This window comes from Clinocottus analis, unplaced genomic scaffold (genome assembly GCF_023055335.1).
Source record: "Clinocottus analis isolate CAN_PGR_092001 unplaced genomic scaffold, fCliAna1.0.p SCAF_10, whole genome shotgun sequence".
NCBI lineage: Eukaryota > Metazoa > Chordata > Actinopteri > Perciformes > Cottidae > Clinocottus > Clinocottus analis.
This window is the reverse complement of record NW_027175821.1, coordinates 14,882,626-14,907,478: the sequence shown is the minus strand read 5'-3', so window position 1 is coordinate 14,907,478 and position 24,853 is coordinate 14,882,626. Positions and strand designations below refer to the sequence as shown.

Here is a 24,853-nt window from a genome sequence, read left to right as displayed (position 1 = left end):
CCTTAGGAAGAAGTAAATAATCTCCTTTATTACACACAGCTCTGCTACACGCTTGCTTCAGGTCTTTGGCTCTTAATGGACGAGGATAAATACATAGACACTCTCAGCAACATACAGTCTCCAGAGGGAACATGAGCAGCACTGCAGTGAAATTGCACCAGCCAAGCCCTGATGTAACCAGATCGCTTCCTCCGAGCTGAAATCTAGTTTGCTTTGCGTCGATATACGACACATGAACTCATAAGCATGTTTCCTAATTTTACCGCTGTAACAGTGGAGCGTTGGCTCAGCCCGAAAATGGAGTGTGATTTCCAGAAGTATCATTTCCCAGATGCGTTTCCAACGTTTTCTTCTTCTGCAACGTCCCACAGCACTGAATTCAGTCTTGGATGTTTTGTTTCCTCTGCCTTTTTCTATGTAAAGTGTTTGGCATTCAGCTCGGTTGTTGCTCCAGCTTCCCATCTTCCATCCACCCTTTCTTATCTCCCCCCCACCTGCTATCCGTCTTCCTTTCCTTCACCTCAACGTGCAGAAGAAGCCATCAATCGCCTGAAAACTAGGGTCCTTCTTATCACCCGTTTCTTCTCACTCAGACACCTGGTTAGAGTCTGATGGTGAGGTCATCAATATACATATACTTTCCATTTATGTATGCATATAATGTAGTTTGTCACGCTTTCACTGTTTTATTTTGCTCTACCTGCCTCTATTTCTTTTTTCTCATTTTTATCCTTCAGCCGGTTTTTATCAGTCTGACGTCCACACCCTCACAGCCTCCAGGGACCTATTCTGAGTCTTCTGTAATGTGCATATTTCTTAACGCTCTGTCACTTGGTATAATTTAATTCGTCCATTTTCTCTCCTGCAGTAGATTTTGAAGAAATCAGTTATAAGGAAATGTAACATATATATATATATATATATATATATATATATATATATATATATATATATATATATAATATATATATATATATAATATATATATATTTCCAGTTGTGCTGTACACTATATTATTCCTCCATTACTGATTAACATCAGGAAAGTCACCGTAATAGAAACCACATCATATATTGTTGCTGAGAGGAATTTCACAATGAACTTCAAGTGAATATGTATTAATACTGCAGCCATTTGATACACTTTAATAGTCGGTTTTGTCAAACACCTTCTAAGAGGTGTTAATTCAGCTTATTATTGAGGAGAAAGTTAATGGTGGAGCTGTACCCGACTGCATTGTATCGAGAGCTGTTTCTAATTTTTCAAACATGAGAAGAAAGAATATGAGAAACACGTGTTGTATTTCTTTCCGACTACTTGTCATTGTGTTGCTTGTTTATTTAAGCATTTCATTACTCGGATTTCATCAACTGTGTCTTGCGGTCTGCAAATATCAGCTTCAAGTTCCCATTAATTCCACTACATGTCTACTATATTCCAGTGTGTATGTATAATGTCTAGCGAAAGATTTGTATGAGCAGAGCATCTGCACGCACGTACACTGGTGCGTAAACATTTACACACCCAGCATAATTGTCAACTACAAATCCTCTGCAGGTGATGTTGAGGCACATACTGGAGGGCAGCTTCATTTCCATTTCAAAAAGCCCCATACTGAGACACACATGTGCACATAAAAGCACATGTGGTGGCTATGGATGCCTGTGTGTATGTGTGTGTGTGTGTGTGTGTGTGTGTGTGTGTGTGTAGGTTTGCGTCTGTTTTCCCAGGTGCCTGTGTAAATCAATACTGTAAATATAGGCTCTCTGTTTTGTAGGTTTTTCATCAGTGCATTATCTATAAGGTCATCATTCAAGCAGCAGGAGTGACGGCGAGAGTGACTCAGTAAAAACTTCTCAAAGTATGCATGTTTATGCGATGATTTATTCATGAATGGCTGTGTATTGTATTATGAGTAGGCTGCTCGAGTGTCAATGGTGTTGGCAGAAGAATCACTCAAGGAAGGTACACAACTTAAAAGACTTAGTATGGGTTGAAGTAATACCAGACCCAGGGTTATCTGTTGAAAGGAGTCTGTGTTTCGGTGTTCTTGTGTTGGTGTTCTCTTCGTTCCCTTTGTGATCTCACTCATGTGTCTCTCCTGCCTCCAGATTTTGATCCCAGCCTCGGCATGATGGCTGGAATTACCCCTCTGAATCCCATGATGCCCGGCCTCGGCATGATGCCCACGCAACTCTCCCAGGATTTTCCAGTTATGAAGGAGATCATCCACTGCAAGAGTTGCACCCTTTTCCCCCCAAATCCCAGTAAGTCATAATATCATGCTCATCTTGCACCTTCTGCACCCACCTACATTCTCCTTCACCAGCATCTCCCTCTCTATGCAAATAAAATGCAGCACAGTGAAAGGCATTTCATTTTGTAGCATTTTCAGGGCCTTGGACAAGGTCCAACTTGTTTGGTAAGCCCATTGCCCTCCTGTGGTGGGAATTTTGTAATCAAGACTCACAAGAGAGGGGATGTTTTTCAAGGTTTCATTCCCTATATACTTTATACTTGCAAGCGGCCAACAGTTGCCTTCAGCAGTCACATATAGATGTTTTTGATTACCTCTGTTTGCTTTTCTGTCTGCTCATATGTCACTGCATCCACACTGTTGACTGTCAGGTTGAGGTCACTCTGACTGTCGGTCTTCTCTGTACTTTATCTTACAGCATTTGACTAAACAGAATTATAAAGCATAAATTGATCCCATATCCCATCAAATCAATGTTGACATTGTTTTATATGTTTATACTTTCATTCTTCCAGACAAACGCTGATTTAGCTGTTTTCCTTTTACTTGAGAATGTAATTTAGGTTAAATTATATGATCAGGACTCCAGCTAAGGATAACTCTTTTTTTATTTTCAAATAAGCTGCCAATTGTTTTCTACAATAACCAATTCAAAAAATGGATTCATGAAATAAAACCTAAAGATAGTTACTGTGCAAAAGACTACGGAAACCGACCGTCACCAGGAGACAATCTGGCATTCTGGCATGAAAAACTTTGAGCAGATCTTCTCAAAAGACGTGCTTAAGTTTCATTGGATGTAAAAAAAAAAATAATAATAACATGAAGTGACTAATGAGTGTCGTTATGGCAGATGACAGCATGTATATTTGTTCAGATTGGAGATTCTGCTTTTCTTTTACGTCAGACCAGAGAATTCGATAAAAATGTTATTCCAATAATGGAAACATCATCCAACAATGCGTTTTTCATCTGTGCTGTTCCTCTTTATTATTTCTTCCCTCTTCCTGCCAAACAATTAACCTCTTCATCATGAAGTGCATTTACATCCACACAACACACTTTCAGGGCAAGTCATTCTGTATAATCCGTCTAGATGTGTGCTGCACAAGCTGTTGTTTATATTAATCTCACCTCCACATTCCAATTATTCAGATTTAGAAAACGAGTAGTGGGGGGTGCTTTTGATTGATCCCACCTTTTGCTTTTTCAGATTTCCTGCTAGAAAAGTTTCTGCCTGGGGACTTTATTCAAACAAGTCTTACAAGTCATCTTCAAGGTGAACTAAAACAAAAGCTCCTCGACGCAGTAGCATTTGGGAGTTTACCATCTTTTCACAAAACAAAACACACACTCTTGCATTCTCCTTTTTCTTTCATCACACATATGAAACAGTTGTTCAGATGTGCTTGCATGTATGTGGTGTGCATTATGGCTCATTATAAACTGTCACTGTCACAATATTGTGCAGAGGGATAAGCTAAATAAAAGTTTAGTCTCTTAAAGGAATATCTATCTAGCCTGTCGCCAATATAAGAAAATGTATAAGGTAAAAAAAAAGATAAGATTCTCTGATCTGTATTATGTATTAATATTACAACTCCACACAGCGGATTGAAAGTATTGCTCTGAACCAGACGTGTATTAGGGATGCAGATGGTTCCTCAGTATGTGAGGGGAAAAAGGAAAACGAGCACGATGCAAGCTGCATTCAGGCTTTTAGCAAATAGCACAGGCAAAGCGTTGGTGTCCAGGCAACAAGGATGCATATGCTGTCCATCACAAATAGTCATTACCCTCTCGCTGCACACGCGCAACCCCACACCGCATGCAGCATCCCCCACCTCACCGACCTGTGGCTGAGCAGCTTCAACCCTGCAGCCCTCCCTCAGCTCTCCGGCTCTCTCCTTCCTTCAGCTCCTCCTCAGCGAGCATAACTTAACCGTGAGTGTGCACCCTCATCAAGCTCTTGTCTCGTCACGTCCTTCTCCCTTTTCCGCAGTCAAACCCCTTCCATTCAGCCTGAACCCCCCTTCCACCTCCTCAAACGACGCTCCCCTCTCGCTCACCTATCTAGTGCTGAAGGTGGTGTAACGGCTTCTTTTTATCGACATAGTTTTGAAAAGACTTCAATCAGACGTTTGGGCTTGTGGACTCACTTGACAATCTAATTGGACATCTAACTCTATTGTCTATGTCTCTTACGCTTCCAAATTTCTGAATGCTGTCTGAGAGAAATACTTTAAGGAGATATGAAACATATTCTCTTGAGCTTTGAAGATAGTGGCAGTGTGTCCCAGTGTGTTGTATATGCACACACATATTTAGCTTCAATAAAAAAGGATGCCCGACAACAGTACCTGGAAAAAGGGATTAAGTAAATCACAATTCATCAGTCAATCAAGATCCTAACGAAAAACTGCCGTACTAGAATAAATGGGGGAGTCTGTGTAGTACAATGAGCTGGCAGTGATGTCCGCTTCTCTGTGTGAATAAATCGTTGCGCGTGCAGGTTCCTGCCTGCTCTTTGTTCATGTGTGACGCGAATGGACTAAACGTGTTCACTGGAGTGTTTGTAAATGTAGTTTATCTTCTGAATAACTGTCCTTTTGAGGGTGGAAGCCTCTCCCGTGGCAGCCCCTCGGACTATAGAAGGGTGTTTAGCCGGTCGAGGTGATGGATGGTGATGACCCGTGTTGGTGTAGCACACCAGTGGGTGGCCTGGCCTGAGGGACGGCGCTGGTCTGAGAATCAGTCGGCGTGTTTGCTTTACAGCGGCCTGCGTATTTACCAAAAGTAACATGACGGAATAAAAGCACATCAACCAGCTTATTAGTCAGCGAGTGATTCATAATGTCCCAAAGTGCAGGTCTATGACCTCAGTTTAGTTGTAGATTTCAAAACATACAATAACTTAAAGAGCAGAACGCTAGATAATCTTGTTTATTATATTATCATCCCGTACAACAGATTACACTCTGTGGCAGTTTTTTGAGGTAATTTGCTGGGTTTTTATGTTGTATTATATTATTTCAAATATTATGATCCTAATTATATGCAAATAAGTTGATCCAAATATTATAATTTGTATATAACATAGTGCCGTTTTTAATCTTTCCACATTCTCTTCCTAGCCCGTTATTACCAGATCTCTCCCTTCTGTTTGTTAACTATTTATTATTTCTTCTCTCCTGAACCCTGCATGCACCCTCTCCTCCTCTCCCTCTTCAGTTTCTCTGTTTGAATTCTAAAATGATCAATATTGAAGTGTCTCACAATTACTCAAAGGGGACACAAAAAAAATGTTTTTCAAACCATCTGGCAGCAGCCCTAACGTGTTATGCTCTTAATATATTGGATAATATCATATATTTCTTGTAATTCAATCAGGCAATCATGAATAGTTCATTTAAATGGTGTGCATTTGCATAAAATGTGCTAAACAGTGTCCTCATCGTCTTCCTCAAACACCCGTGGAACAAAAAGGTCAGTTCATTTGGAGCTCTTTGTTGCGCGCTTTTTCTGCACCACCTTTAACCTTTTCTGTCGATCTCAACCCAAAACTAGTTTAATCCGCCAATTCTGGAGGTCAAGGGATGAAACTGCAGTCAGTATTCTGCTTTCCCAGTCACATTTGTGTGTGTGTGACAGTGCTGTCTTGGACTCAGGGACTGGAGGCTTAGTTGCAGCTCTTCAGTACTGCAGCGAGTACAAGGAGCTCTGACAGCACGGAGATTGTGAGCAGACCAATCTTTCTACCCAGAAGAAAATTCTGTTCTCACTGCTCCGCATGCCATAAATACTTCTCTTTTTTTGTAAAATATGTACCTCAACGGGCTGGGTGATTTGTTATACTATTAGAACGCATCAGAAATGTGCGGCAGCAAAACAGCTCCGGCTCGATACAGTTATCTTCTCAAATTGCTGAGCTCTAGACGTCGTTAGAGTTTGGGTCCGGAATGGATATGCTTTTACTTTCAGAGTTATTGAGAGAGGGCCGAGGGCAGGAGGAGTTTTTATATCGGTTTCTGTGGGTTACGAGACTCTAAAAAAGGGAGCCAGAAGGCCCGATCGGAAAATCTGAATGTTGGACATGAGAGCTGTCAGACCGGATGAACAACGGTTTGCTACACAGAACAGACTCTTCTGTTGACTACCAGTGCTTTTCTGGCAGGTTTACCGCCCCACACTTCTACTCACTGTTCTTTCAGTTTGACAGTGAGAGTAAGCTGATGAAACATCTGTATTACTGCGCCACGCCAAGGCTCAGTCTTGAAATCTTTTTGATCGCGCGTACAAGAGACCGCGAGATATCTGAATTAATCCACTTGCTGCTTATCAGCGAGGCCCTCATGAAGCACCTCAGGTATCCAACAAAGTTCAACTCCGGTTCTTTTCAGAGTATCGATATCTACAAGGGTGGGAGCATCAGTAACTCTGACTGCGAGGCCTTTCTAGCATCCAGAAATCCAGCATCCTCAGCGTTCCACTGATTAGCGGGTTCACTCCTCCATAGACCCCGCTAATCACATTCATCATGGATGAAAAAGCTGATCTATTGGAGATTAGATCAGTCAACACTCATCTGTGTTGAATAAGTGATTTCTGCAATGCAGGGGACCTTTCACATGAGAGGATTTGCAATCACTTTGTGGCCAAAAGGATTTAATTTTCATGCTTGGAATGGTTTTGATATTAACATTTATGGAACAAAAAACAATCCAAATATATTGCTCAAAGTTATCGTTATTCATGCATTAGGCTTTATCGTTGTTTTGGTTCATAAGTGCTATGTTTAAAATATGACTTAATTGAATTATACAGCATCATGCTCTAAAAATGTGGCCTGTTTAAAGTCGTCAAACGCCTTTCTGCAGTGCCACTTTCCTCTCTTCTGAATCTCTCCTCAAATAGTTTCATCGTATTGTCGTCTGTTTTATTTCAACGCATGTTAAATATATCTGTCCAGCTGGTATGCAGTCTGTACAATACAAACACCCAGGCCTTGGTTATTTGTTGGAATCATTGTTTATCAAATGTTGGCATTAAAAGGAGGAATTCATATATTTTTGTTTTGGGTCTACAAGAGAGTGTCTGCTTCTTCTTGTTTATTTCTTTTCTTTCTCAGATTGCCTTCTATTGACTGCAGGTACAAGCATACAGATTTATGTTTTGAGTAGAAACCAAAGATAGGGAATCAGACATCCTCCGGTCTGCCAAAAATAGTTTCCAGCAGTGATCAGAACAGTATGTTCTCGCCATTGGACATATTCTTTATATATCCTCAAAGAGCATAGTTCTCACAGGCAAAATCGAGTGTCAGTGGTCTGCGACAGCTAAATGATTCCTTGAGTTGTTTGTATTCCAGCTGTACTACCTCCACATAAATGCAAGTGCACACACTTTCATCATTCAGATTATTGTTTTCCAGCCATGTCTTAATGTTTCAACCGAGTGACGGCTGACGCGTAACATTTGTTTCTCTCCTTTGTTCCACCACCTTTGAACAGACCTTCCACCTCCGGCCACAAGAGACCGCCCTCCTGGGTGTAAGACGGTCTTTGTCGGCGGTCTGCCCGAGAACGCCACAGAGCAGCTCATCGTGGAGGTCTTCGGACAGTGTGGCGAAATCACCGCTATACGCAAAAGCAAGAAAAACTTCTGCCACATCAGATTTGCTGAAGAGTTCACTGTGGACAAGGCTCTCTTTCTGTCGGGTAAGCTGTCGTAGCTCTGAACCCTTATTCTGTAAGGGCTTATTGCCATGATATTTCGTTATATTTGTGTCAGTGCCACTGAGACAAATGTGAAGCAAGAATACAAAGTAAGTCCATAGAAGTAAAACTCCCATACAGCATGTCATGGGAGTTACATTTGGAGCCCTCTGCCGGTTGTCAAAAAATAAACTATTGCGTCAGAAAAAGCTGAAGAAACAAGCCAAACTCTCACGGTGCATTTTAAGTAAGAAAGCTAAGGCTTTCACTGTTGAGACAAGTTATTATCTGTAGCCTTAATTAATTCACTTTTAGAGGAATTGAAACAACCACTAAGAATTTGATACAGCCGTGATTTGTGCCCTTCTCCCTATAGCAACGGCGGCCGAGGCTCATGTGTATTGTATAACTTACAACTGTCCGCCATCCCAAACAAACACAAGAAAAATAGTATTTCTCCGAAACGAGGGTAAATTAATTACAGCTGGTGGCCAGGATCATTAAATTATTCAGGATAGCCTGAAAAAAAAAACACATAACCAGCAGTTACACCCTCTTTGCAAATGTTTTGGGTTTACTCTAGAAATGGATAGTTGGGAAACTCACGATGGTTGAAATTATTAATGGTCGTTGGTAGCCGACTAGAAACTCAAACAACAGGAGATATAAATGAGCATTAAATCCAAAAAAGCACATATAATAACCATGTGACACCAGCTTATGGTTTCTTATCTTATCTTCATTTTCACAGCTGCTTCTAGAGCCGAGACTTCTTCAATCTCTCAGTGCTGGCCGTATATATTCTTCCTTTGAAAAACCCATTTAACCTAGAAGCCAGTTCAGACGTAGTCCCAGCATTATTAAGTCACAATGGCTGTGTGTGTTTGTGTGGGAATTAGTTTGAATGAGAGGTCCTGTGATTTAGCCCGCCTCTATTCTTACGGTGAGACGAGTGAGCGGAGGTCCATGTATTAGTCAGATGACAGAGCTGTGTAGTTTTCCCATAAATAATACCCCACCCACACACAAATGCATACACACACTGTGCAAACACAATACCCGGCAATGACACAAACTCCAGCGGCTCTGGCACACTGAGATCTCCTCCATATGAAATATTGAAGTCGTGGGAGATTGGGAGCCTGAAGCAGGGAGAGCGGACTAAAGTAGAAAACCCCCGAACTCACTCATTTCTTTTCCTGTTTGCACTGGTATTCGCCCCCCTTCTCCTGTGACGAGTGTGTTGGGCCTGACAGTGAATCATGCTGGGCATCATTACCGTGTCCGGCTCGAGCACACACTCACATGTGTGTACCCAAACACTCAAACTCAACACACTCTCTGATCATTTTAACCAATTAAATCACCAAATGGGCATGATTTCCCTTCTGATCCGCAACCAGCCATTAGTGAGAATTGAGTATGGAGGAGAGTGTGAGCATAAGAGGGAAGGAGGAGGTAATGAAGGCATATTGTGGTCTTTCAGTGCCTCTAGAGAAGTAATTGGCCTCCCTACGTCTTTCTTTGTGTATCGACCAAAGGATGCAGTCCTTCTGTACAGCACAAAACCCAACATCTTCCATATATATTGTCAAAGGAAGGGATCCAACTAGCAGAATAGATACGGCAGGAATAAGGAGGGAGGTGGTAGGCAGGTAGACCCCGATGGAGAGCCTGTCATCTGTTAAGTAGTCTAAATACAGTTTGTGGAAGGTGATGGAAAGTGACTTTTAACTCTACCAGAAAGGAAACATGCTGCATAAAGACTAAAGCTCTCCTGCTCTTTTATTCATATGTTGCTCTTCGGTTAACTCAAAATCTATGCCTCCAGGCATGTTTTTCATTTGCATTAAAAAAATATGTGTAGTTCCCGTATTTTGACTCTTCCCTTTTTTAATGTATTTCCTAAGCAGTCTAGAGATCTAACACTTACAGATTACCATATAGAATATTTCACAGAATATAAAAAAGAGTGTCCGCCAGGTGCAAATGGGAAGTGTGAAGTTGACACCTGTCAAAAATTCAGGCGTTGCGCTGGTCTTAAGGTGGAAACCGCGTAACCGTGACTTCCTCAGTCTGAATGCACTGAGGGGTCTCTGTCACATGTCACCCTCTTTTCTTTCTCCCTGTTTCTCTCCACTGTCAAATATCTAATAACATGACTGAGAGGCTACAGCCATGCTTCAGGCGGTGGTGCTTTAGACTGAATGCTGTCGTCAGTGTGCTAACATGTTCACAATGCCAATGCTAACATGTGGATGCTAAGCGTGTATGATTTTAGTTCCGAGTGTTCGTATGCTAGCATTTACGAGTTGGTACTAAACACAAAGTGAAGCTGGTGCTCGCGGGAAACACATTAGTTCTACAGGTATCGAGTCGTAAAGCAAGGTATCGGATAAACGAAATGATAGCGCTCCCTGAAAAGTCAGGGGATCATCAAAAGGATCACCATTAAGCCTGAGGGGGGAGGGGACTGTGCGCACCACATTTAAAGGGAATCCATGCAGTAGTGGTGAAGGTATGTAACTTTAAACTGAACTTTATGCTTACGCTTGAAAAGTCAGGGGATCACCAAAGTCATTAGGATTTATCCTCCGGGGGCCTTAAATGGCCGCACCAGATGACATACCACCCGTAGAGCCTTGTCGCTCGTATGCCGCTCAAAATGTAGTCAAGAATTATTTATTTTTTCAAACAGGGCATTAATTCACCTGCAAAATGCACGGCACAGTGTGTAATTGACATCAAACTGTCTCAGCAAATGGATAACTTTATTTTAATTGGCGAGTACCCCGCTGTCCCATCTGTTTTTCCCATAATTTTTACTTTTTACTCTTTTATTTTTTTTTTTGTGCCTCTCGTAGGTTACCGTATCCGTTTGGGCTCCAGCACAGACAAGAAAGACACCGGCCGTCTCCACGTGGACTTCGCCCAGGCCAGAGACGACCTCTACGAGTGGGAGTGTCACCAGCGCATGTTGGCCAGAGAGGAGAGGCACCGGCGTAAGATAGAGGACGATCTACTCCGGCCGCCCTCCCCTCCTCCCATCGTCCACTACTCGGAGCACGAGTGCAGCCAGCTGGGTGATAAGATCAAAGGTTGGCCAAATATAAAACATACATAGTAAAATATGCGCATGATATGGTTGCACAAACATAACAAACTTGGCTTTGTGAAGAAGTAAAACCTTAACATATATCAGTATTTTCTTTAATCGACCTAAAGGTATTTCCTTTCACAGCCCTAATTGTCACGTTGTTAATGAGCAAACAAAAGTAAATTAGGATCCACTCATGGCCCCTTCATTATTCATGCAAAACACCAGCCGACACGTCAGGGAATAAGGTAAAAGACTAGTTCTGCTTGTGTGTCTTCGTGGTCGACCATTTGTGCACTTGCAAGCCAAGGCATTACAGGAAGGGTCTTAAACTGAAGCTAGTAAACTGACAAAGCATTTCACTTTATGTTCTAAACAATTTGGGGAATTTGTTTTCAAAAGATGCTTCACAAAGGCTGTTCAACACGCTGTATCAGTTTACTCTTCCCTCAGCACACGCTCCCCTCGCTCTTATCTTGTCCTCTCCTCTCTTTTCTCCTTTCCTCATCCTCTGCATTTTCTCTTCCCCACCTCTTCTCAGTTTTCCGTGCAGTCCCTCGTTGAATCAACTTGTTTCACTAATGAGCGGTGGCACTTCCAGGTCTCAGTCACAGTTGCCCGATAACAGAGTGTCTGTGACTTTGCCTCTCTGTCATCTGTCCGTGTCTTCTCCAGCTCTTCTTCCCCCTGGCCCTGGTGTAAAGAGCTCCAGCACATCGTTGTTTTAGCCAAGGATTTGTTTCTGAACTCTTTGGGCTGCTGTTGTGAAAGCACACCTCCCGACTATTTGCTGAAGATTTAGGTTTACTCTTTTCTGAATCTCCCACTCACAGGAAAAGAAGTTTAGCCCTTTCCAGTTCCAGGTATATTCCTGTACTCCAAACCCAGTCTGTCCTTTTTCAAACTCACAGCAGGACTTGTTTTTTTCCCGAGACCACCTTTTTTATGTACTCCCCTCAGGTGTCATTGAGGGTTGTGGAGCTCTTTGTTACCGAGCGTACGCCAGTCCATCATATGTGCAGTTCTCTTTTTCCTTTCATCCAACAGCACAGATGTCTTCTTGTTCTTCTGGCCTTGTTCACTGCGGTTTGCTGTGGTTATATTTTTACTTTATTTAGTGTCACCTTGCTCACATTCACCTGGACTTTACACTGTCTACTCTTTACTTTACTCAACAAAATAAAAATGTGCTTGCTATTCTGCATTTAAATCGTCCTAATTTGCCTTTCTGATCTTCTATGTCTGAAATAAAAAATTAACAGCATTTTACTCATGTGGATTATGCATATACTGACTTTTACAAGACTATGTAATCTTTTTTTGGCCTTGCCAGCTGCTTTCACCACATTTAGCATCCTGAAACTGGACAGGAATGAACTAATAATGCATAGAGTGTGACTTATTCTCTGTGTCCTCACCTCTTGACCAGATGACGGAAAGTTTCCTGAAGCGGTGCATGTGCTCCTGACCTGGCTGGAACGAGGTGAAGTGAACCGCAGAAACGCCAACAACTTCTACTCCATGATCCAGTCCTCCAACGGCCACATCCGCCGGCTGACGGGCGAGAAGAGTCAGCATGAGAAGGAGGTGGAAGAGGCCAAAGAGAAGTTCAAGATCGCTCTGGCCGGCATAGTTGGCCAATGTGAGTCCTCTGTTCTCAATCTCACGCACACACACGCACATAGAGCACACACACACTTGGCTGTAATACAGTTGATACTGTATTACTATTAAGTACTGTGAGTGCACAACAGTGTTTCACTTTTATACAAAGGCTAAAGCAAGAGAGAGTAACTCAGTTGACTATTTACTACTAAAATACATATCCTACTCCTTGTTGTGCAGTATAAGTACAGGAGGAGGATAAGAATGAGTCCAGTCCATGCTTGGCCAAGTTTCTGGTTCAGTGTAAGTTTTCCGATCATAGGAACAGACACACAACATAAACATAATGTCAGACTTTTTGTGCTTGAAGTTCTAAACGCTGCGAATAAGTAAGTATGATATTATTATACACATATGAAGGTTATTTAATAGCTTCATAGAAGCTGTCTTGTTTCATGCTATTTTGTTTTTGGGAGGATGTCTTAAAGGTAAGTTTTGTTGCTTTCCTCAAAGTGCTCTAACATCACTCGGCATTCAGTGTCCCGCTCTTTTTATTTCTTGCGAGATACAAATATCTTGTCTAAAAGCTCACTGGTACTTGTGACTGCAGAGGAATATTATTCATGTTTCCTTCAGATGAAAGTAGTAAGTAATCCAGCACATCCCTTGCATGAACGTAGTGGAGGCCAAACAATCACAGTAAATGCATGCTTAGCTCATTTCAGTTGATGAAAGGCCAAAAACAAAGCATACTGCACCTACCCACCTTTGACATCTTCGGCTGTGAAGCTGCTGGTTTACACCACCGCCTGCGGCATTTTTGTCTCTGCGTATCCCACCACATGTATGTTAAACAGAATCTAAACAACCTTCTACACAGATGTTTTGTTTATCAGAAAAATAGTACTCGGAGAAGACGTAGAAGGTGTGGGTGTGTTTTGTATAAACCGCCTCCATCATTTCAGCCCATGCAAACACTTAATTCTTGAGCTCTCCTTGCTCCTGGTGCATTGCTGATTATTTTAATAATATCACAGAGACCGGCCTCCTGGCGAGGTTCTACAAGTTTCACTTGGGAACAACGCTCAGTCCATAACAAATATATTCAGCCTGCTATTCTTTTAATTGACATCCACATAGGTCTGTCTCGGGTGGAGATTATCACCTTTAAAGGTCAGTTCTCCCAAGTCACAAAGAAAACATTTTGTCATTTAAACCCTAGGAATGCAGATAGTTTCGTTTCATGTGCCCCAGTTTTGAGATATTGGCTTCTCAATCTTCTGCTGCTTGACAAATACAATGGAGAGGCCCAGATAGTTTCATTTGTGGTGCTCAAAGCATCGGGAAAAAAATCCTTGCAACTCAAAAGTGTCTTTCTGGAAACAACGTCCCCTTTTCTAAAGATAATCCTCAGACCTCACTGAAATGAGTTGCTATTTGAACTGCTTTGTTGCATATAAGCTCACAAGTTTGAAAGTCTGTCTGTACCCTTTCCTCTTTTCTCTGCCTTCACCATCGATCTGCTCCATCAAATTACAGAGTACAGGGAAGATACTATTGATCCCTGTACTGTTCTCTCTCTCTCTCTCTTTTGCTCTCTCTCGCTCTCTCTCTCTCACCACTCTGCAATCACACGCACACTGCTGGCGGTCATATTGACCCGCACCCCGGTGTACATTGGGACCTCTGGGATACACAGACCACCTCGTACACTCCTCCATGATCACACACGAGGGATAGCTGAAAGGGGGAATGGCTCTATCAATACATTGCAGCTAAAATAATCTGACCCCAGTGACTATATCATCATAGACATCATATGTACGACCAGTGGAAATATCAGACTTAAAGGTTGAGTCCTAATAAGAATCTCTGACCCAAAAAAGCTCGGTCAGTAAGGTCTTTCTGCGCTTTCATTCTGCAGTTACATCACCACTGAAGGGTTAACTGGTGAGGCTTTGAGCTTATGGACGTGTATTTTAAAAGAAGAAAGAGATCAGAAACACTACAATACTACTTAAGTTACTGAATGTCCTTGGGCAAGATTCTTCTCAGCCCTGTGCTGTAGTGGAGCTGCACAGTGGTCAACAGTGGCTCGCGTAAAATAAGTTATTTTTTGCATCTGCCCGTTGCTAAGCAAAAAGGCCCTTGTTGATTAAATGTTTTACGAGACAAAGCTCTGCAGCCCTGCTAACTGCTCTGTGAGCCTGTTTTAATCACAGCAGGTCTGTGTCAACATGCTGTTGTTTCACAAGTATGATGTTTGCCACGTTCACTCTCTTAGTGTAGTGCTAATATTGGCTGCACATAGTAGCAAGTACAGCAGAGGCTTTTGGGAATGTCATTAGTTTTGCAGGTATTTGGTCACACAACAAAGTATTCAACAAATTAAATGGTGGTTTTAAAAAAAATGTCAGGAGATGATAGTTCTCAAAGGTTTTATTCTCAAATTATTGCTGCTTATCCTAAGGACACAAATAGATACACCAAATGTTAAGGCGACCTATTTCTTAGTTATTAAGACAGTTTAATCAAAGCTATAATTGTTAACTTCACGGTGGCACTTGAGAAAAAGTCAGTGTCGAGCCATACCACTGGCTAATAAATATTAAGTCAGTATGATCATAGCTACAGTCTTCAAGGGCTTTATTACTATACTTTAAACATGTTGGGAAGATATGATTTATTTAAGTTCTTTAAGTTTTGCACGTGGGAACTATCAGACCAACCTTCCAGGAGATCATGAGATGATGCACTGGCATCAGCCGGTAAGTATATCACACACTTGAACACACACACACACATATGAATACAAACACACACACACACACACACACACACACACACACACACACACACACACACACACACACACACACACACACACACACACACACAGTTCTTTACGTCCCTAGTTGACTCCACTTTCTCACTCCTCTGCTCCTTCCCACCTGCCCTCTGTCTTTCTTTCTCTCTCTGTCTCTGGATGGTCTCTGGTCCTTCCCTGCGTCCCGCCACAGTTGAGCAGATTGTGTCTGTATTCCAAGCTGCTTCCAAACAAAAGGCATGGGACCATTTCTCCAAAGCTCAGCGCAAGAACCTGGACATGTGGCGCAAACAAGCAGAGGTTAGTACCCTTTGATTTCAATCTGTGGTTCGCCTGACTTATTGAAATTTAGACTATCCCGTTCTGTTCAACGGCTGTCTCCCCCTCTACTCTTATACAGTTCTTTATTTTTAATTGATAGACAGACACTTACATTAGGGCTACATAGTTACACTCAACAACTCATACAAGAAAAGGGAACAAAAGTCAGAAGAGCAGACTCCTTGTTATAGTAAGTAGTTTGAATGAAGCCAGGATGCAGAACAGGTACCTGCTGACACACCCAGGTCCAAGTGTCCCCTCTCCACTGCCCTCCCCGTTGGATACAAGCTGCTGGGTGAGTTTTCCATCTCTAATTGTGTCCAGTTCACAGGTAAATCTGTACAAGCCTTCTCCCCCTGCAATAACAAATCAGGAAGTGTTTTGAGTGGATGAAAGCGGAGGAATACCGTAACCCATAAAAGCGTATTCATTTTCAGAGAAAACACTGCTACAAGGTTTGAAAACGAATGCACTTTCTTTTTTGTCTATTTCCCGTGTACAGTCCCCTCACCATTTATTTATTTTTCACCACCAAATTGAACATTACCGTAATTAGCATGACGCATTGTATGTAATGGAGGGTCTGGATTGTGGTGCAGTCCTGGGTCTAATGGACTCATATGTGATTGGTAAGTTTCTTTGAACCTCAGTACTAAAAAAAACAACAGATTCAAGGTGAAGCAGCATTCAACTTGTACAAAAACTTCTCTTTAAAAGGTAGGTGTTTTAATGTTCAGACCTTGAGGGTCTCTAAGGGATCTACTCTCCTCTGTATATACCCAGTAGCAGGAAATAATAAAATCTATTATGTGGAAACCAGAGTGATTTTATCAGGCCTCCGGAGACCTGTGCATTATTTGTTCTTGCTTCCCTTTATAGAGTTGCTGTATACACACTGCCTAGAGCAGGGAGTACAGCATGACCATAGATGCACGCGAAAGAGACCACTTTGGGTGGACACGCCACTGCAGAATATGTCCGGCACTCATGAAAGAAATCCTTTACATGACATTCTTTGAAGTGTTTCTCTCCCAGCTACTTTACTCTTAATTATAGCTGTGAAAATGGACTTTATTGTCATTCAGTGACACCACACTGTGTTTTACGAGTGTTTGTGTCTCAGAGGGAGAAACAAACAGACAGATGAAGTCATTTGAACACAAAACTCTTGGTTTAGCAGTGGCCCAAATTGAATCCATGTCTCTCTGGAGCTGTCTGTTAGGGTTTAAGAGTTTATGCACCGCCCAGAATCACAAGACTAAAAAGTCTGTTCATGATACCATCTAACTAACTAACCCTTCTAAATAAAACATAGATTAACCTACTGAAGCAGTTTTTCTACCGAGCTCAAGGTAAGGGGCTGTTCATAATGACAACAATCACCTCGCTCTGCCATTGACCTCAGCTCAAGAGCGTTTTAGTTTTACGGCCCAGAGGTTTACCCTTTAGGTTTACTCTCTCAGCTGTCACTTGCTCAGCATTGTTTCTTGCAGCTGTATTTAGGCTAAAAAACAAACAAAATCTCTAAAAGCCGTACGGTGCACGTTCTGTACCGAGCGGCACAGATGGAGTAAGCGGCAAGTTGGTGAACCTAATTAAGCATTTAGCAGCTAAAGAGACCAATATTTCCCTCAGAAGTCAAAAGTAAAAATGACTTATTAAGTTCACGGTTATTCTGTGTCTTCTAGAAATATAAAGGAGCAGCTGTTTGATAACAACCTCACCATGGCAAGTTTTTAAAGCATTATAAGTTACAGTATTTACAGCATTAGTCTGGTTTAAAGCTTCATCAAACATGAACCACGAGGAAGTCATCGAGCCCATAGAAAACACAGCCCTAATACGCCACAGGCTTATCAAGTTGGTATTGCTAATCTGTCTGCAAACCATGGATTTACACATCCAACAGACGCAGAAGCCACTGGATCAAATATTTTCACCACCAACTACTGAGAAGAAATATAGGACTTGCTGGACCAGGGGTGGGCAAACTATGGAAAAAATATATATATTTTAATCCAACCCGCCAAGCCTTATGATATTAAAAAAAAAGTATATAGATACTTTTAAAAAATAAATAATTATAAGTTATAGTAAAGACCGCTGTATTGCTTCTCCGTTTCCAACTTTAGTTTCCCGAAGCACGATGACAGCAACAGACCAGCATCGATGTTTCTTAATGCTCATTTATTGCTCAGCCTTCTGCATTACGGCGCTGCGGCGGTCTTTACGTGCCGTCCTTTCTGCTGGCGTGTCAGGCTGCGATTCCAGCCTGCTGCTCTCCACCGTACTCGCTTCAACCCCTCCCCCACAGGCCCCACAGGCGGGCTCGCCACGTTTTTTTTTACGATTTCCGTAATGTACTGCACTGGAAAGCTCCATTGTTTTCAACATTTTTTCAACAAAGTACGATCAAAGGCTGTGTTTCTTATTTGCCAAGAAACCGTTCAAAGAATACAATGTCAGCCGCCACTTTTCCACCAATCATGCTAATGCTGCGTTCACACCAAAAGCGCTGCAAATTTGACGCGCGTGTAGGTTACATGCAAAGTCAATGCACAGGCGCGAATGGTTGTGGAAAAGCAAATTTCTGGCTGGGCGGTGCACGCCATCACCTCCGTCCTGGCGTTGCTGAATGAAACTGCTGCTGGTCCGCTTAGAGTAGCGCTCATAGCGGCGGTCATTCAGACTACGGATAATATTATGAACCCAGCCACCATGAAGTTTGATGTTCCCACGTATGTGGAATTTACACAACAAGTATAAAGCAAAACTAGTGGTTATTGAAATGGTGGATGGCGGAAATGGTAACTGTCTTCACGGAGATAAGCCACGGAGGTAAGCCACGCCCCCTTTCAGGCGCGAGTTACATTCGCAACGTGTTTAGTGTGAACGCAGCTTTACTATGCTAAGCCCGGCCCGTCTGTCAAAATTTGAAACTCATTGTGGCCCCTGAGTCAAAAAGTTTGCCCACCCCCGTGCTACACGCTTGTTGTTTACTTCAGCTCTCTGTCATTTATCTCTGGGCTGGTCGAGCACACTCAGCTCGTCTGAGCTGCAAACCGCTGCCTTTAGTTTTATATGTGGGAGTAATAAGAGCTGAGAGACCCAACCATATATTCTATGTGAAGGTCAGAGAAACAAAATAAAGGACGAGAAGCCGCATAGAGCTGCCGAGGTGGGTGCTAATTCTCAGTGACTGTCAGCACAACTGGTGATTCTTTAACATTATGCGGAGTGATCTGATTCAGAAACGTCTGATGATCACATTGATCATAAAAAGGCTGCGGCGCGTAGGATTGGCAGCCACTGGCCAGTGTAAAGAGCATAGGTAAGTAAGTGCAGTTGCTCAGGGGTAGTTTATCATCAAATAGGCAGCCAGTTTCACTCTCAGTCATGTTGTATATTCAGTATGATTCTCTGTACTGGCCTGGAGGTGAAATATGGAGGAACGAGCAGCGCCGCTGAGTCGCTGCAGCTCCCAGGCAGAATCAGACAACAGCTGCCTCGCTCTATCAATGTTTTCATGTGCGTGTGTGTGCAAAGTGCGCTCCATACACACCAGCTGGTTGTGTCTGATTGTGCTTGTGCGTGCAGAGTACCTATTTGACCTCTGCCATGGGCTCAAGATAACGTCAGCTCACAGATGTTTGTAAGTTTGTTTACTCTTGGGCAGCTTCTTTTGAGCATTAATGTTCAGCCCGTTCTTGGGGATTGTTCGTTGATGGAGCGCTTGTGTCTCTCTGTTCACCGGGGTTGTTTTTATAAACGGACAAGTGGGTTTCATTACCAACTTCTTAAACTTGTAAAGTGAGAACACTTTACAAGTTTTCAACTTTATTTAGTACGTCTTGATGACCAGATATCCTTGTTTGTATATTATAGTTATATGGCAGCTTTATGAAGACTGTGGGGTTGCTAACGGTGAGTAAAGTCATATTTTAACTGTTATCAACCCAAACAATGGTTGGCTATATTCCTAACCGGCTGAACTTGTTAGAGAAGCTTCTTCTGCAAGCTACTGATTGTGCTTGCACGGACGTTTTTCTGTGACCTTCAAGCCTCTGAATGGAAAATGGTATCTGTGTGTCTCCTGACAGCTTAGTAAGCTGCGCTCTTGATTCTCCTGCTTCATTATCACCTCCTATTGTTAACTTTTTGTTTTTAATAGACAGGAAATGAAACGGTCACCCGGGCCGTATGTTCATGGTTTGGTCTGAGCATGGACTGTCTACTGTGTGTAAAGCATCACCAGGATTTCATTTGTTTTGCTTTTCGGTTGACCCAGAGCAGGAGGGTTCGGTCTAATCCAGCCAATCCATTGGTTTGACTTTATCTTGAAACCATTTTGAAACCTGCCTTTGGTTACTGGTCTCTCGATGGATGTAGTCATTAGTGATTCTGCCTGTAAGGGGAAAATGAAACGGATAAACAGATTGGTATTTTACAGTTACTGCTGTGGGTTTCCAGATGTGGGCGTAGAAAACCAACAGCACACATTGTAAACAGAATATGCACACAGACACAGTTTATGCCCTGTCATCTTAAATCTGTGTTTCCTGACGTGAGGGTGCTTTTGACATTTTTGACAGGAGCTGTTGTTGCCACACACTTATCATGTCTTTTAGCTGCCTGAATGTGCACAATTTCTTCAGGAAATCTGAACGGCAAAGTACAAGTCTGTGGGGTCTGGCTGTATTGGTGCTATCATTTGCCCTATCTCTATGCCAGAGGAGGAACGTAGCCCCGCTCTGAGACCATCGTTTTCATCTTGATTCATCTGCACTCCTTTGTTCTGCACTGATCTGTTACACGTATTCCTCACAGCTAATGTCTAACTTCAACGTTGAAATCACAGAGGCGCCTCACTGACGATCCTTCTACTACTAGCACCTGCTAAAAAAACATGCATTCGCCATGAGTCTTTGCAGTTCTGACCCCCCCACTCCTCTTGTTGGTTGTGTCTTGCAGGAGATTAGAAACATGCACAACGAGCAGCTGATGGGCATCAGGCGAGAGGAGGAGATGGAGATGTCAGACGATGATATGGAGGATTCCCCTGACAGCAAGGACTCCGAGGACTCAGGTACACATTTGCATTCACGTCGTCACAACACGCTGTCAACATGCGCTGATCAAGATCTTCAGGGGATGAACACGGGGAGCGTTAAATAAATGGGGGAAACGTCTATGTTCGACTGAAATGACAGTAATCATCCCCCAAGCATCTGACAACCATCTGACATCGCCACATGAATAAAAAAAACACATCCAAAGTACATCCAATGCTGACTCCAAGCACGCTTTGTCGACTTGATGTTGAACGCGATTACTAATCTACATCTGTCCACCTTGTGATGCACACAACTCCGCATGTGTATGTGAATCTGTCCAAACCTCCTCCTCTCTCAACCTCCATTACAATAACCCATAAGTCTAGAGTAGTCACCAGGGCAACATGCTGCATCCGTCACCACCACACGTAAGGTCGTCTCTCATCTTGTGTTTTGTGCCTCTCCGCGGGCTGTTGCGCTCTCCTCGCATACTCTTTCTTCTTGCCTTTTAATCATTACAATCTCCGCCATTCGCTAATATGACAGCTTCTCTAATCAGCATGCAAATGTATGTAAATACAGTCGTCAGCTCGGCCCCCTTTTTTGTTTTTGCAACCTTGCTATATTTAACTATCAGTAATTAGCATTGCTGTCAAAGACCTGTCAGTCCGCTAAATGCAACAGGATTGGCAGTGGTGAGAGGTGTTAATGTGACACTTTTAGTTATTTGTGTTAACAGGCGGACTGTTCCACCCCCTTCACTCACTAACCTTTTAGCAAAGGGGCATGTTTACACCTCAACCAGGCCTGCTGAAAAACACCTGTGTTTTGACTGCAGCCTCTTAAAAAGTGAATCAATGCACCCCGTCTGACTCATGTACAGAATAGAAAGCGAAATAACCGATTGTGTGCGTGACTGTTCGCCTGTAGGTGTGTGTGTGTGTGTGTGTATGTGCACACGCAGACTCGTGGATATCTGCAGGTCGATAGCCGCCTGTTATGTAACAGAAGGGGAATTGCTCTGAATCTGGCCAAGCGGTTGACATCCCCTCACACCAAGTTGATGAGGCTCTCAGATCAATACTCTGCTCACCTCATACCCTCATTTTGCTGGAAGAGAAGTACACACAAACACAGCGTGGACGCAGACGCACACACTCGCCCAGCAAGAGTTCATTAACACTGCAATGGTCCTCCATGATAGACTGCAGGCAGCACTCATGAACACCCACACAAAACTTAACCAGGCATGCACACACACACACACACACACACACACACACACACACACACACACACACACACACACACAGAGAAGATGGGGCTTATCTCCCCACTCCAGTCAGTGTATTTCACTTTTCCAAAGAGCTTCCCCCCTCAAGGCCCACAGGAGGAGAGCAGAGCTGATAATGCTGGACATCTCCGGAGCTGAGCAGGTTTCAAATAATAATAACTCCCACTGTCTCCTCTCTTTGCTCAATAGGTCAGGTCGAATGTCCAGTAGAGAGCTATTGGACAAAACACTCTGGGATTATCTCCGCTTTCAGGAGTCTATGTTGATATACTGTAGGTGTTTGGTTATCTGACACTGAATGAATATCAAAGTAACAATTTACAGATAGCTTAACAGTGCGGTAGCTTGACATGTTGGTCCCTTCTGTGTTGGGAGGATGTGTGGAGAACAGTTTTAGTTTCACAAGAGAGAGTTCTGCATTTGTGTCTTTTTTGCGTGTTCATTCCCAACATTTAAATGAAAATCTGATGACAGTTGTGGGGTTGTTTGCTAATGTTGTTAGGCCACAATAGAGTTGTGAAGTGGAGAGAGCAGCTGGTTCCAGTTATTTCTCTATTCCCGCTTTAAAATTGATTTTAAAATCAGTCTCTCCCTAATACTCCATTACCCGTGAGTCTGACCACTGTTGCTATGTAGGATAAGCCGGTCGGAGCAGCAGTGATGTTCAGAATGCTTCATCTTTGTATTTCTGAGTCAAAAACAATATTAAGAAATTATTTCAAAGTCGAGCTACAAGCAGTTTAGATGAGTTGAACTGTTAATGAACTAAAACCAACACTATTTTAATGCTCATTTAGAGAGATATTTAGAAGGTTTCAGAGGCTTAAATGCCCCTATTTTTTTTTTTCGCCCGCAGGGAAGTGCAGAGATATATTAAGGGCAGACATACTGTGTATCAAGGACATTTCTCATTGTGTGTTTCAAGATGTCGGAAATTTGCATCAAGTCAAATTGAGCTCTACTCTTTCTCCGTTACGATTTGCATTTTTGAGATGCTTCCCACCTCGTATTTCCTTGCCCGCTCTCAAGGGAACGAGAGATCTGCTTGCAAATGTGTGTCACTGATATACAAGCTTTCAATGTTTCGATCAGAATCTGCACTGTGCAAGTGTTGTACATGATAAACACCACATTACATTCTGTTTCCTTTACTTTCATGTATGACTCCGTAGGTGTTTCCCAAGCAGAAGCCTTAAAGGAGGAGAACGACTCACTGCGCTGCCAGCTGGACGCCTACAGGAACGAGGTGGAGCTGCTCAAACAGGAGCAAGGCAAGAACCAACCAATGTTCAGCAGTGAGGAGGACAACACACACTCACAGCAGCTCAGCTTCCTGCACCAGGCTCTGCAAGGCATGCAGAAGGTATCTACACACACACACATCTGTCCGACAATAAATGTCATCTTCTGTCCCTAGCCCTGGTTGTTTTTAAGAACAAGGTCACTAGGTTAACCCCTTTTCAATGCAAGACGACTGTCACTTATTCATGAGCCTGCTCTTCAAAAGTGAGTGCTGTGCAGGAACAAGTACAGCTGTCTGCAGCAGCTGTTAGTCTTTTCTGAAGAGCTGCTAAAATATAATCTTTTCAGGTTTACTCTGGTTAAAGGAAAGCTTATTTGCGGTTTGAATTGGTTTTACTTGGAATTGGAGGGTTGTGAGCTATGACTCCAATAGCGCACGGATACTTTTTGGAACAAACCCAAGGCTATTAAAACAATTTCAAACCATTTTTCAAAGAAAGATTATGAAATAAAGAAATGTGCCTTGAATATCATCCAGTACAATATGCTTCCTTCTAAATGTGGTTCTTCAGTCTTCCATTCCCAATTTAAACCCATCTCAATGGTTGGGATTACGGTTTTTGGATTGGTTTATTGGCAACGTGTTGATTTATTCATAAGATACTTGCTCTGTGTCAGACTTGGTCAGAGATCGAACAATAGAAGGCAGAGACAAGCGTTCAATGTCTGACATTAGGAAATATTAGAAAATCTGAACAATATGAATTATTTGAATACAATTTAGTCATATGAACAAGTAATTGATTTAAAAAAACAGGATGGAAGTAAGGTTCAATAAAAATCAGTATCGCCCAAAAATACATTGCATAATGAAAGAAAACAACTGTATGTGATAGTTCAAGATGCATATGCACATTTTAATAAATTAGAAGTAAAACATAAATATTGCAGTGTGTATGCAACATGTATGCCGTGTATGCCAATATCTATAAACGCATAAATGCAGAGAAGGCTCTGAGCAACCTGATGAATTATTATATATCATTTGGACACATTTATTATGTTTTTAATTATTTTGTAAATGCTCTTAATCAACCTCACCATAAGCTGTGCCTGAAAAGTTCCTTTTTAAACTGGGAAACAATCTCCTGGAGCTTTCATTTATTTCACTGGATCTTCACAAGCAGATGGAGGAAGAAAGAAAATCCATCACCGACTACTGATCTACTATGCAAACTTCATCTGCTGAGGGAGATCATGTGACCTTTCCACTTTCTAAAGAACAACCCTTATGATCTAACTGTTAAGTTCTGAAGAACTACTAAATTGACTCATTTTGGCATTTGTCAAGGGTCCGCACTTAGCTATCTGTCACAGGGAATGGAAATTATAATCGATTCATAAGAAGGGAATCCATTAAGGCCCTGCTGTTCATTTCTGCC

The 24,853-nt window shown here is 42.4% G+C and overlaps 1 protein-coding gene across 7 annotated transcripts in view; it reads left to right on the top strand.

Moving 5' to 3' along the window:
* Positions 1 to 24,853, top strand: part of enox2 (ecto-NOX disulfide-thiol exchanger 2) — a 154,095-nt gene that overhangs the window by 116,755 nt on the left and 12,487 nt on the right. For 6 of the 7 annotated variants that reach the window (XM_068592438.1, XM_068592421.1, XM_068592429.1 and 3 more), the window contains 8 exons: positions 2,112 to 2,267; positions 3,471 to 3,536; positions 7,768 to 7,974; positions 10,836 to 11,069; positions 12,498 to 12,710; positions 15,694 to 15,800; positions 20,793 to 20,907; positions 23,342 to 23,532. In XM_068592438.1, coding sequence (XP_068448539.1) covers positions 2,112 to 2,267; positions 3,471 to 3,536; positions 7,768 to 7,974; positions 10,836 to 11,069; positions 12,498 to 12,710; positions 15,694 to 15,800; positions 20,793 to 20,907; positions 23,342 to 23,532 — 1,289 coding nt within the window. The remainder of the gene's footprint in view (positions 1 to 2,111; positions 2,268 to 3,470; positions 3,537 to 7,767; positions 7,975 to 10,835; positions 11,070 to 12,497; positions 12,711 to 15,693; positions 15,801 to 20,792; positions 20,908 to 23,341; positions 23,533 to 24,853) is intronic. The other variant, XM_068592453.1, reaches the window with a different exon arrangement.